This window comes from Phoca vitulina, unplaced genomic scaffold (genome assembly GCF_004348235.1).
Source record: "Phoca vitulina isolate PV1807 unplaced genomic scaffold, GSC_HSeal_1.0 scaffold63, whole genome shotgun sequence".
NCBI lineage: Eukaryota > Metazoa > Chordata > Mammalia > Carnivora > Phocidae > Phoca > Phoca vitulina.
Window position 1 is genome coordinate 8,509,103 of NW_022589766.1, and position 12,700 is coordinate 8,521,802.

Below are 12,700 nucleotides of genomic sequence, written 5' to 3' on the forward strand. Positions count from 1 at the left end.
ATGTTTATATGGAAACAACTTAATTTCAAAACAAAGGAATTTTTAAGAGTTCTATATAGGCAAATATTATTCATCCATAAAGTGACATTTTAGAAAATCTTTAATGGCATGTATGGAAAGATGCATGAAAAAACAAGTTATCAAAGAGTACATATAATGTGGTCTAATTTGTTAAAAGTTTATAGATCTCTTTTTCAAGACATATGTTTTATATGCATATGTGTGTGTATATATGTGAATATGGCCTCAACAAGTATATACTATTCTGATCTTGCCTTTGATGATCTATTAATACACCAATATTGTAAATTGTGAGAAACGTCAACATGTTTTCATTCTATCTAGAAAATTATTTTGAAGACTCAGAATCGATGCCAATCAGGGGAGATTTTCAGAACTGAAAAGATCCATTCAATTATACAAAACACCAAAAGTTCAGCAGATTTAAGATAGGAATGTGAAAATCTATGTCCCTGAAATTACCTGTAAGAACCAAATTCAGGTTGGATAAGCAAGACTGTTCACAAATAATACCATTTTTAGTTTCACCTTTCCCGCTGAAAGTTGATATTTAAGCGCAGGATGGTTCTTTCTTAGAAAAAGAGGAGGTACTAATTTTGACTTTTAAAAAAATAAAAGCAAGATGGGGCAAGAGGCCAACAGTCCGAGAGCACAGATCATCACCTTCTAATTCTGAATGCCATCAAAGGATTAATATCTACATTTAGCTGAAAATGCCTGAGGATGAGTTGGTAGGGGTGGACAGAAATGTGTATTGGGTGATGAATTAGAGCCTACCCCTAGAGCCAAGGCCAGTCTCCTCAACGCTATGCTTCTGTGCTATGGGAGAGGTGTGAGTGCAGTCAGAGAATGAACCACAAGGTATGCCCCAGCAGACGGGAGTCTCCCCCAGAGGGAGAGCAAGTCCAGAGACAGAGGACGGTCAAAAGTAGCAGCTTAAACCTCAACTCCCTACAGGTGCTATAGGTGATCACCCACCTGGAGGAATAAAAACAAGAATCAGAGCACATACCATATGTCAGGCACTTCTCCGAGCATTTTACAGCCCTTCTCCTAGTTGATCTTTACAAAACCCTAGGAGGGTAGGTAGTGTTATTATCTGCATTTATAGATGAGGCTTATGGTGAACATGCTAAGGTCAGAGAGCTGATGCGGGGCAGGACCAGCAGCGGTCTGTCTCTCCTTTCTGTCTCTTAAGTAAGTACTCTGCTTATACGGAAGGACAAATGAATAATGTTCTCAGTAGGAAGCAGTTTTTTCCCCTAAGAAAATGGTTCTGAGTCCTAATACCAGCTGATTTTAAGTGGTTCATGCATACCCTTTTATTTTGAAGCTGAAAGGTGTCTTATTTATTGGTATTTTTTTGTCTATCTAAATCTGTCCATTCTGAATCATTCTTCAAAGTGTACTGACGAGTGCCAATTTGTCATGCTTATTATTAGCCATGTACTAGTATAGGTCAGTGTTAAAGTGACACAGTGAGTGATTGTTGAGTTACTAAATCCAACTTTTATCATTTTGGGGTAATATTTTTTTTAATCTGAGAAACAGTGCACAAATCCAGCAGCCTCAGCATTTCCTTTTAACAAAAATGCATCTTAGATGACAAGCTACTTTATTTAAAACCCTCCAATATATGTAGATTTATGGATTTAGATCTGGCTAACAGAAAATAGGCTTATGTGTATTTTTTTTTAAAGTATTAAAGTTGAAATCAAAATAAGTTATATTTGTGTATTTTGCATATGTTTTACTGTAGAATGGGGAAAGAAAATAATAGAGTTGATAATTGAAATTTAAGACCACTTTGGGTGAAAAAGAAAAAGTTTGTGTTTCTGTTTTTCTGCCACTGAACTATATAATTGGATGTGTGTTCTTTAGCAGCTTTGGGCAAACCAGGATTTCTTCATGCAGTTCTTTCATTTGAAACATACAAATGTGTAAAGAATTGGTTCTCTCCCACTCCCAGTGAGCTTTTCATATTGAATAGGCCTCTTGTAATAATCATGGGCTCAACTTGATGTGCTTGGAGACACTCCCTTCTGCATATTACATTTGTAAATTCCAGTCATATCTTTTAAGCCTCTGTTGGTTACTTAAACCTGACAGAAGTATTAAAAATTCCCTTAGTCTCAGTCTTAGACTAAAAATTAAGATGTGAAATAATAAGTGTTTGTCCTGTTCTTCCAGGGGGAAAAAAGAAACATTTATAGGCCCACATGAGTGTGGTTGGTCTAACGCAATGGAATACCCAACTTTTGCATCAACATGGATGGGACTGGAAGAGATTATGCTAAGTGAAATAAGTCAAGCAGAGAAAGTCAATTATCATATGATTTCACTTATTTGTGGAACATAAGGAATAGCATGGAGGACATTAGGAGAAGGGGGGGAAATTGGAGGGGGAGACGAACCGTGAGAGACTGGACTCCGAGAAACAAACTGAGGGTTTTAGAGGGGAGGGTGTTGGGGGATGGGTTAGCCCAGTGATGGGTATTAAGGAGGGCATGTATTGCATGGAGCACTGGGTGTTATACGCAAACAATGAGTCATGGGAGCACTACATCAAAAACTAATGATGTACTGTATGGTGACTAACATAATAAAAAAATAAATAACATACTGGTAGCTTAACATAATAATAAAGTTTGAAACTTTCCAGAAGACACAGAATCGGGAACAGATCATTTTCTAAGCACCATACAGGCAGATGACAGGTGGCTAGATAGTTGAGATTACAAATCTAGATGCTATCTAAAAAGCAATGAGATTTTTTAAAAATGGCTTTTACTGATGGCAGCCATCTTACTTTGCATATTTAAGAGGATGTTGTTTTCATACCAAAAGATTTCAAGACTATAACTCCTGTGTCCTTGAAGGAACTGCTCTTATTCTTATTCTAATTCTGTTGCATTATTTTAGCCCTCTTACAAGCTGGTAAATGAAATAAAGGCACATTTCAACTTCTGAATATCCATTTCATTACCGTCACTTGGGAATGAAGCAAGACCTGCTCACCCTTTCCTGTTACCTTATAAGAGCAAACTAACTTTCTGGTAGGAACAGCTCCTCTAGGCTTGAGGCCATGAGGCCAGGAAGTCTTGAGAGGGTAATGTGAAAAGTCAGCTCCTCTCTTAGCAATAAAGAGTTCTGTGTGGCCTTGGGTTGTCTGGAGACAAGAAACAATATAAAGTTTACAAGTTTCAAGATACCTCAGGGCATAAAAGCCTTTGTCCCTTTCCTCCTCTCTTGCTCTGGTTTGAATGCATTTCTGAGTCTCTCTAATGCTTAAGGATCCAGTACAGCTCAGGGCAGTGAGCAACAAAGTATAAGCTGTCTCTCCTTCCCCTCCCCTGTTCTTCCTTTCACACTTCATTGCCTTTAGTTTCTCACATTACAGTGTTGCTCTTGTTTGTAATATAAATAGTATTTTAGTTATGTTGAGTTCTGTCATTCCAAAGTTCTAAATTAAAAAAAAAAAAAAAAAAAACAATCTATTGGAAATTTTTTGGAATATTGCCTTTTTGTAAGGTGACACCCCACTACCCAAGATTGTAAACCTTTCAGAACCAAGAATCTATAACATACAAATTAAAAAAAAAAAAAAAAAATCCCATGCAGTAGGTAGGTCTCATTAACCCAATATAGAAGTTGTAGTCATGCTAACATTAAGAACTTTCTTTTTGCCCAGCACTATGCAAAGCGCTTTATGTACATTAGTTCACTGCTTTATGACAACCTCATGTAGAAGGCATTATAATTCCCTCCTGTATTTTTAGGTGAGAGGATATCAGACTGTAAAAATATTGGTCAAGCAAGCATTTCTGGAGACTGTTTTAAGTGCAGGGCATTGTGCTAGGTACTAAGGATCTAAAGCAGAGACCTGGTCCTTTCCCTTTCAGGTACTTATGATGCCCTGGGAGACGGGGTTTCCGTGAACTTCCAGTAATAGTAGACAGGATGGCAGATGAGTACCCAAACAAACACACAGAACATGTGTCCTGAGCATGTCAGGGGACAACACCACTATGGGCCTGGATACTCAAAGAAAGCTATTCTTAGAATGCAATCTCCTTGAGATTGGAGATGGACTTTGAAGAGAGTGGAGAGAAAAGATTTCAGGGAAACAGGCTGTACATTTAAAGCAAAGGGAATATTCTTGGCAATTTTGTGAAATAGCAATTTGAATAGTTGTCTTGTGTAGAAGGCATGAGGTCCCTCATTGGCATCATAGGGGCTCAGGCTAATAACAGCCTGAACAGTAGTATAGAGATGGTATGTGAATGCAGGTATCGTCGTTCCCACCCCCCCCCTTCCGCAAATACCATGCTGACGTCGGTGGGCTAATAGGAGCTAAAGTTAGAGGGACAGATTAGAACCCAACATGCTAGTATTAGGATTCAGTAAGCAATGTTAGTAGCTAACATTTATGGAGTACTTACTATGTATCAGACCCTAATTCATGTGTTTTTATATGTACTATCTCACTGAATGTTCACCACAACTCTGAGGTATTTGTAGGTACAGGAACCAAGCAAGCAACAGAGACAAGTCAGTAAGAGGCAGAACCCAGGATTTGAACGTGGGCAGTCTGCTTCCACAGCCCTCCATGTTCCACACAGCAATGTTTCTAGAATTTTTCACTTAGGAACGTTTCTTTAAGTGGTACTGACACGGTCTCAAAACTTGCCGTTTCTGTTGTGAACAGACATGTGTTTAGGCACACCGCCCTCCCCTGTGGGTTGTCCAGAAGAAAGTGGAAAGCAAAAGCAGTTTGGTTTCTTACTACAACAGCCCTAACCTTTTTGATAGCAGTTTGTGAACATTAAGAACCACCTGTGGAAGAAGGCTGGCTCCCATGAGCAGCTGCTGAGGAGGAGCTGTGTGAAGGTGCTGTGACTGAGGAGGAGGATGGTGGGAGCTGCCTGGGGAAGGGGTTGATTCCAGGCTGTGGACCAGCGAGTCTGAGGAGACCCGCAGCCCTTTCGGAGAAGGGTCCAGGCAGAAGGTGAAGCAGAAATGTTGACTGCAGGGGAGTTTTGAAAGTAAATGAAACGAGCACTTAGTTCTGAATAAGAGGCTAAGCGGCATGACAAGTGACAGGAAGTGACGTTTCCTCCACTGTGAGACGAAGTGGACTCCCTGCTGGAGTCCGAGAGATCCAGCCTCTCCTTTCCTCGAGGCCTTCAGATCCACCTCCACTACAGCCTTCCCGCACGGACCTTTTGTCTACCTCCACTCATGTAAACAAGGCTCAGCATCCCAACCAGACTATCCCTTCAATTCTGATTCTAAGCCTTGTTGACATAGGTACTTTTCATTTTTCAGACTATAGTCCTTATCAAGGGCTGATTATATTTATAAGACTGTTATGAAAACAAATTGAAACCTGGACTGAAGTAAATCACGGAGTAAAGGAGACAGATAGTGGACATTTACAGAAGACTTAAAAAAATCATTAAAAAAGCAGCACAACCAACCTAGCCAAAGAGGCAAAGGATCTGTACTCTGAAAACTGTAGAACACTTATGAAAGAAATTGAGGAAGACACAAAGAAATGGAAAAAACATTCCATGCTCATGGATTGGAAGAACAAATACTGGAAAATGTCTATGCAATCTACACATTCAATGTAGTCTCTTTAAAAATACCATCAACGTTTTTCCACAGAGCTAGAACAAACAATCCTAAAATCTGTATGGAACCAGAAAAGATCCCAAATAGCCAAAGGAATGTTGAAAAAGAAAACGAAAGCCGGTGGCATCACAATTCTGGACTTCCAGCTCTATTACAAAGCTGTCATCATCAAGACAGTATGGTACTGGCACAAAAACACACACACAGATCAATGGAACAGAATAGAGAGCCCAGAAATGGACCCTCAGCTCTCTGGTCAGCTAATCTTGGACAAAGCAGGAAAGAATATCCAATGGAAAAAAGTCTCTTCAACCGATGGTGTTGGGAAAATTGGACAGCCACATGAAGAATGAAACTGGACCACTTTCTTACACCATACACAAAAATAAACTCAGAATGGATGAAAGACCTAAATGTGAGACAGGAATCCATCAAAATCCTAGGGGAAAACACAGGCAACAACCCCTGTGACCTCGGCCCCAGCAACTTCTTGGTAGACACGTCTCCAAAGGTAAGGGAAACAAAAGCAAAAATGAACTATTGGGACTTCATCAAGATGAAAAGCTTTTGCACAGCAAAGGAAACAGTCGACAAAACTAAAAGACAACCAACAGAATGGGAGAAGATATTTGCAAATGTCTTATCAGATAAAGGGTTAGTATCCAAAAATCTTTAAAAAAAAAAATATCAAACTCAACACCCAAAAACAAAAAAATCCAGCAAGAAATAGGCAGAAGACATGAACAGACATTTCTCCAAAGAAGACCTACAAATGACCACCAGACACATGAAAAAAAAAAAATGTTCTAGATCACTCAGCATCAGGGAAATACAAATCAAAACCACAATGAGATAGCACCTCACACCAGTCAGAATGGCTAAAATTAACTCAGGAAGCAACAGATGTTGGAGAGGATGCAGAGAAAGGGGAACCCTTTTATGCTATTGGTGGGAATGCAAACTGGTGCAGCCACTCTGGGAAACAGTATGGAGGTTCCTCAAAAAGTTAAAAATAGAACTACCCTATGACCCAGCTATTGCACTACTAGGTATTTATCCAAAGGATACAAACACAGTGATTCGAAGGGGCACATGCACCCCAATGTTTATAGCAATGTCCACAATAGCCAAACTATGGAAAGAGCCCAGATGTCCATTGACAGATGAATGGATAAAGAAGATGTGGTATAGATATACAATGGCATATTACTCGGCCATCAAAAAGAATGAAATCTTGCCATTTGCAACAACATGGATGGAACTAGAGGGTATTATGCTAAGTGAACTAAGTCAGAGAAAGACAAATATCATATGATTTCACTCATGGAATTAAGAAAGGGAAGGAAAAATAAAAACAGAACCTTAAGAGACTCTTAACTCTAGGAAACAAACTGAGGGTTGCTGGAGGGGAGGTGGGTAATGGGCATTAAGGAGGGCACTTGGTGGAACGAGCACTGGGTGTTATATGTAACTAATGAATCTTTAAATTCTACCTCTGAAACTAATTGTACACTATATGTTAATTAAATTGAATTTAAATTAAAATTTATTTCTACCTCAAACCTGACTTAATGTGCTTATCCATTTAGTCCTAGAATGGCAGGTTACTATTTCTATGAATGAAGATAATTTCTTTCTAAAGGTCTTTGTGGTAATTAGCAAGCAAATAAAAAACTAAAAATGACTGGAAAATAGTGACCCCAATGCCTAGGAACGCCAGTATGTATAGCCCTCGCTTGTTCACTCTGTCCTGAATTTTTTTCCTGGGTTTGGTTCTGCCTTGTCGTTTGAATCAGCCTTATTGCCCCCATTGATCCTTAGTCTGTATTTTTATCTTTTCTGAAACCTAGGTAAGAACCTCGACGCCGTCCACGACATCACGGTGGCATACCCGCACAATATTCCTCAGACAGAGAGGCACCTCCTCCTCGGGGACTTCCCCAAGGAGATCCACTTCCACGTGCACCGGTACCCAGTAGACGCCCTCCCTGAGTCCAGGGAGGACCTCCAGCTCTGGTGCCACAGGCGCTGGGAGGAAAAGGAAGAGAGGCTGCGCTCCTTCTATCAAGGGGAGAAGAATTTTCAGTTTACGGGAGAGACTGTAATTCCACCTTGCAAGTCTGAGCTCAGGGTCCTTGTGCTCAAATTGCTCTCCATACTTTACTGGACCCTGTTCAGCCCTGCAATGTGCCTGCTCCTGTATCTGTACAGTCCTGTTCGGTGGTATTTTATAATCACCACGGTTATCTTTGTGCTGTTAGAGAGAATATTTGGTGGACTGGAGATCGTTGAACTTGCATGTTACCGGTTTTTGCACAAACAGCCACATTTAAATGTAAGGAAAAATGAGTGAGATCATAAGGTTCACAGTGTAACAACCAAGGGGATGTTTTGGAAATGTGTCGAGCCTTTGTAAACGGAGATGCATTTTTGCATGACTATGTCAAATATTTCTACTACCATCATTATTTGTTAAAGATATTTTGCACTTAGTTTTGTGGGAAAATATTGCTACATACATGATTTTTTTTTTAATCTCTGAATGTAATTTCAATACGCATAGCAGGGAGCAATCGCTATAAAATAACTTGGGCCAGAGTATTCCTAAGCAACCACCAGGCTGTTAGCAGACAAGGGACACAAGATTTTCCTAGAGGCCCAATCCTATTTCCTAACAAACTCCCCAGACAAGAGGCAGATCCGGGGCTTGGGAGCACGGGCTCAGATCAAGTGCTGGCACTTGACTGTGGAGGTAAGAGCCCTTCCTCCCAGTTCCCTCCCCAGGCTCATTTCTCTGCCAGTCAAACCAGTGCATCCTTCCTTAAGGCCAGAAAACGGAAATCCCTCGTCCTTCAACCAACCACCCATTTTGATAGGAAGCCCTTCATTATTCATAAAACCTTGGCCTTCAGCCTTGCACTCACTGAGACATCAGAAGACCACCTGTGCCCTTTCTTCCCATGGATAGTAAGACCTGGACATTTCTCAGGGAGCAACCACAGGCTCTCCACTTGGAAACCTTAGTTTGGATTTGTACAGATAGGAATGCAGACAGTTTAGTTCACTTCTACTTACTCTTGCATGCTCCCAGCTGGTTTCCTTACCGCTCGTTGGCAGGGGTAGCTTTTACCGCGTGACATCATGTCACTTACCTTTCTAAAGGAATGCGTGGAAGGTCCTGTTACTGCAGTCAGAAATTCTTGAAGTGGTGTCCTTTGAAATAGTTCTTTAAAACCTGCCCCAAAAGGAAGGTTATTGTATTTTCTGTAGGTGCACGGGTATCTGAGATCTGTGTTAAAGCAACAGCGACAGCGCTTGCATCCCGGGTAGTCATGGCCTAGCCTCAATTACTCGGCCCTCGCAGCCTCGACAGATTTGATAACAGGAAAATGAGCCCCTTTTTAATGATGAGGGCTCTCGCTCTTGCTTTTTAGTCCCAGCCTTCCTGTTTCAGTACTAAAATTTAAATCCACTTTTGACCACTTGTTTGCCGAAATATTTCTGGCATTTGGAGTCCATGGAAAATCCAGCAAACTAACAGCACCAGTCTCCTTCTGAGGCGGAAGAAATGCGTGGTCATGGTTTCCACCCCGCCGGAGGAGCTGTGCACTAATGTTTTTGTCCTATGATGGGGACGCTGGTCAGAGCGGCAGGAAACGCGAGGCAGTTAAAAGCCTTGAGCTGTTCGCAAACCTGTCTGCTTTACTCCTGCCTTCAACCAGCCTCAAAGGCTATTGCTATATGTACCCTTTTGGCATGGATGCCTTCTCCTTCATTACAGCCCATTTTTGCTCAACGGTGACTTTTACCCAACAGTTGAAACGTGCGTTGCCAGGAGAGGTAAGCACACGGTGAGCCGAACTTACAGAGAAGGTCCAGGTTGCGCGCAGAACTCCGTTGACACGTCACGACCGAGAGCGCGCCGACAGGCCCCAGCCTGTATTTAACCGCTCCCCCAGGCCGTTGCCACGCCTGCCAGGAGCTCCTCAGGAGTTATTACGCACATCTGCTCCAGACCCAGTGGGCTAATCCCATGGTTTTTAAGGTGTTTTTCTTTTTTAACCTTTTTTTTTTTCCTGAATAAAAGAGGTTTCTAATTGAGGTCTCTCTCAGACCGCCTTTTGGTTATATTTGGAAACACACAGTTTTACAACCAGCCCTGCATTTGTCCTGGGCACTAGAGAAAAGCCGCGTCTCCTGCCCCACATGTGTTGAGACTGTAGCCCCCCCAGCCGCTTCTCGGCTCCTCGTTCGAGGCGTAACCTCCATAGGATGGCAGGAAACCTGTACAAGAGGAAAGCTCTTTTCTTTCCTTTTTAAAAAAATGTTTTCTTTGGATCACAAAAGACATGTTTAAGATAAAATGCAAACGTTGTTTTACTACCCAAAATTCATATGTACCCAAACTGGGGAATACAGACATCGTACCTGCTTTCAGAATCAAAAGTGATAACTTCAAAGAGAAAAAAGTTGCTTTTTGTTTTTTTTCTGGTTTTGTTTTTTGGGGTCTTGTGTTTTTGCAGTAAGGCTTCTTTTAAAGTCATAATTCTTTAGGTTCCTACGTATTTGCCTTTTTCTTTTAAAAATTTTTAAAGAAATATTCAGTGAATGATTTGGAACTTAAGCTTTGTAAAATTGGTAAAAAAAAAAATGTTCAGTAGAAATTAACTTTAATGTTGTGATCCACCTCAGGAATGAGCCCTCCACCCCCTCCCACCTCATCGCTCTGCACTCAGAGCAGCTGCGTGTGCGGCTGAGTCTAGCCCACGCTTCGCACTGGACGCTCTTTCGGTCCTTTGAAGATCAGCTCAGTGGGCTGCAAAACGTTTACAGTACCATCTCTCCAACTGTTCAGTCTTTACTGTTCAGAAACGTTGTAAACAAAGCAAATGTGGTTTGTATGGGATGTGAACCATTATACTTAAAATAGGAAACTACGGGGAAGGGCGCTGACGAGGTCACAGGTTCTTCCACCAGAAAGCTCTGATGAGAGGCCCAAATCAGACGAACGTGGTAAAAGACCAGAGGAAAATGTTAAGCAGAGGCCATAATTTCAAACTCCTATTAAAACCCTTCCTTGTTTGTAACACTACTAACACACAGATTAGGGAGAAATACCAGCTTCCACTCGCATCACTTTGACATTAGTCACTTCCCAGCACCACGTCAGGAGCTGTATGTTGGAGGCCAAGACTGAATTCTGCAGAAAGGGTGACATGCCCATTGCACCTGGCCTGCAGGCTCTGGGCCCAACCGCGATGCCCCTGTGCACTTTTATAATAGAGACTCTAATGGAGGGAGCCTGTTGGTATTAAATTGTTTACATTTCTTTGTATAAATAATGTGCTTTCAGTGCCTTAGTTATGGGTCCCTTTCTTTTTCTTGTTCCAAGAATTTTACAATGTGTTTCTTAGGTAAAAGTCTTTTTGCTATTCACTGGGAGGAAAATGGTTTGTAAACACTGGTCACTGTGGTAAACACTACTTTGTGGGGACATCTGGAGAGGAGAGCCTTTGCCTTAGAGCTATTATTTATGCTGTAGGAAACAAACACGGGCTTGTCACACGATGAGCTTCAGATTGGAGATGGCCCAAAAGTTGTCTTGTACCAACCTTAAGCTTTTATTTCAGAAGAGAATCTCGGTTTTGGTAATTTATTTTTTAAAAGATTATGTACAAAACAAATTTTAAAAATAACTCACAGAATGGCCTTAGTTTTCAATGTCCACTAGTATGTTTACGAGTTGTGGTATCTGTAATTTACATCCCAGAATAAAGTGGAATGAATCAGATCGAGTTTGCCCGTGTATCCTGTTTCTGGTTTTGCCCGAATGACTGCGTGCTCCTGTGTTTTCCCACATTGTTACAGCCTTACTGTATGTAGTATTAAGGAAGAGCTCATCAGTTAGGACTCTTTCACAGATGTTTAAAAAAAACAAATGCACACACGAAAAGGGAATATACCGCTTCCATAATTGAAAAAGTCTAGGGGCCACAGTTGAATTCAGGCCTCAATGAATGTCATGAGAACTTGGTTTTCTTCCATTTCTGTCAATTCAGCCCTGAGGGCAATTTGGTCATTTCACAGTTGTGGGGTTGTAATGGCAAATACCAGCACCACCAGATTTAAGAGGTAAATGGAACTCTATGCATCCCCCGTGACTGTCAGGGAGTATGTAACTGTGAAAGCAAATCTTCTAGCAAAGCTTGACAGATGCATGAAAATGTGCTTAGCAAATACACACACACACACGCACATGAAAATCATGGAACTGAAGGGTAGCAGAATATGCCACCCCAAAATATGACTAGTTAAGCACGTGCCACCCAAAATAGACCATGTTGGTATATTGGTTTTGAGCTGTAGGCACTTGAAAAGCAGCAATTGGAGGGAAAGGCTTTCTCTGAACTGCCCCCATCTGCCTGAAGACCAGTTCTCCAAAAAGACTCAATGGCCATATTATGCTAAACGAAATAAGTCAATCAGGACAATTATCATATGATCTCACTGATATGTGGAGTTTAAGAAACAAAGCAGGTGATCATCGGGGAAGAGAGGAAAAAAACAAGATGAAACCAGAGAGGGAGACAGACCATAAGAGACTCTTAATCACAGGAAACAAATTGAGGGTTGCTGAGGGAATGGGGTAACTGGGTGATGGGCATTAAGGAGGGCATGTGATATAATGAGCACTGGGTATTATATAAGACTGATGAATCAGTCACAGGCCTGTACCTCTGAAACCAATAATATGTTAATTAATTGAATTTAAATAAAAAAATGTTTAAAAAAAAAAGACTCAATGACCATAAATTCCTTCCCTGGGAGTTTCATCAATCAGCGAGGATAGATTCCTGTCGCAGGAGAGAAGATAAAAATCAATACCACACCCAGATAAATGTTGTCACAAAGCATCACACTTCCCATCTGTTCTTCTAAGGGCCAGTTCATCTTTCCTCAAAGTCATTTACTCTCCCCTAAGAGGCCTCCCTCCCCTCTCCCTTCCCAGAGAAGGTGTTTTCTAATCCTGAATTCTAAGCCA

At 41.2% G+C, this 12,700-nt stretch overlaps 1 protein-coding gene across 2 annotated transcripts in view; it reads left to right on the plus strand.

Annotated features, from left to right (window-relative positions):
• Positions 1-12,149, plus strand: part of LCLAT1 (lysocardiolipin acyltransferase 1) — a 197,815-nt gene extending 185,666 nt beyond the window's left edge. For both annotated transcript variants that reach the window (XM_032391458.1, XM_032391459.1), the window contains exon 6: positions 7,509-12,149. In XM_032391458.1, the coding sequence (XP_032247349.1) occupies positions 7,509-8,011 (503 nt within the window). In that variant the 3' untranslated portion in view covers positions 8,012-12,149. The remainder of the gene's footprint in view (positions 1-7,508) is intronic.
• Positions 12,150-12,700: the final 551 nt, after the last annotated feature.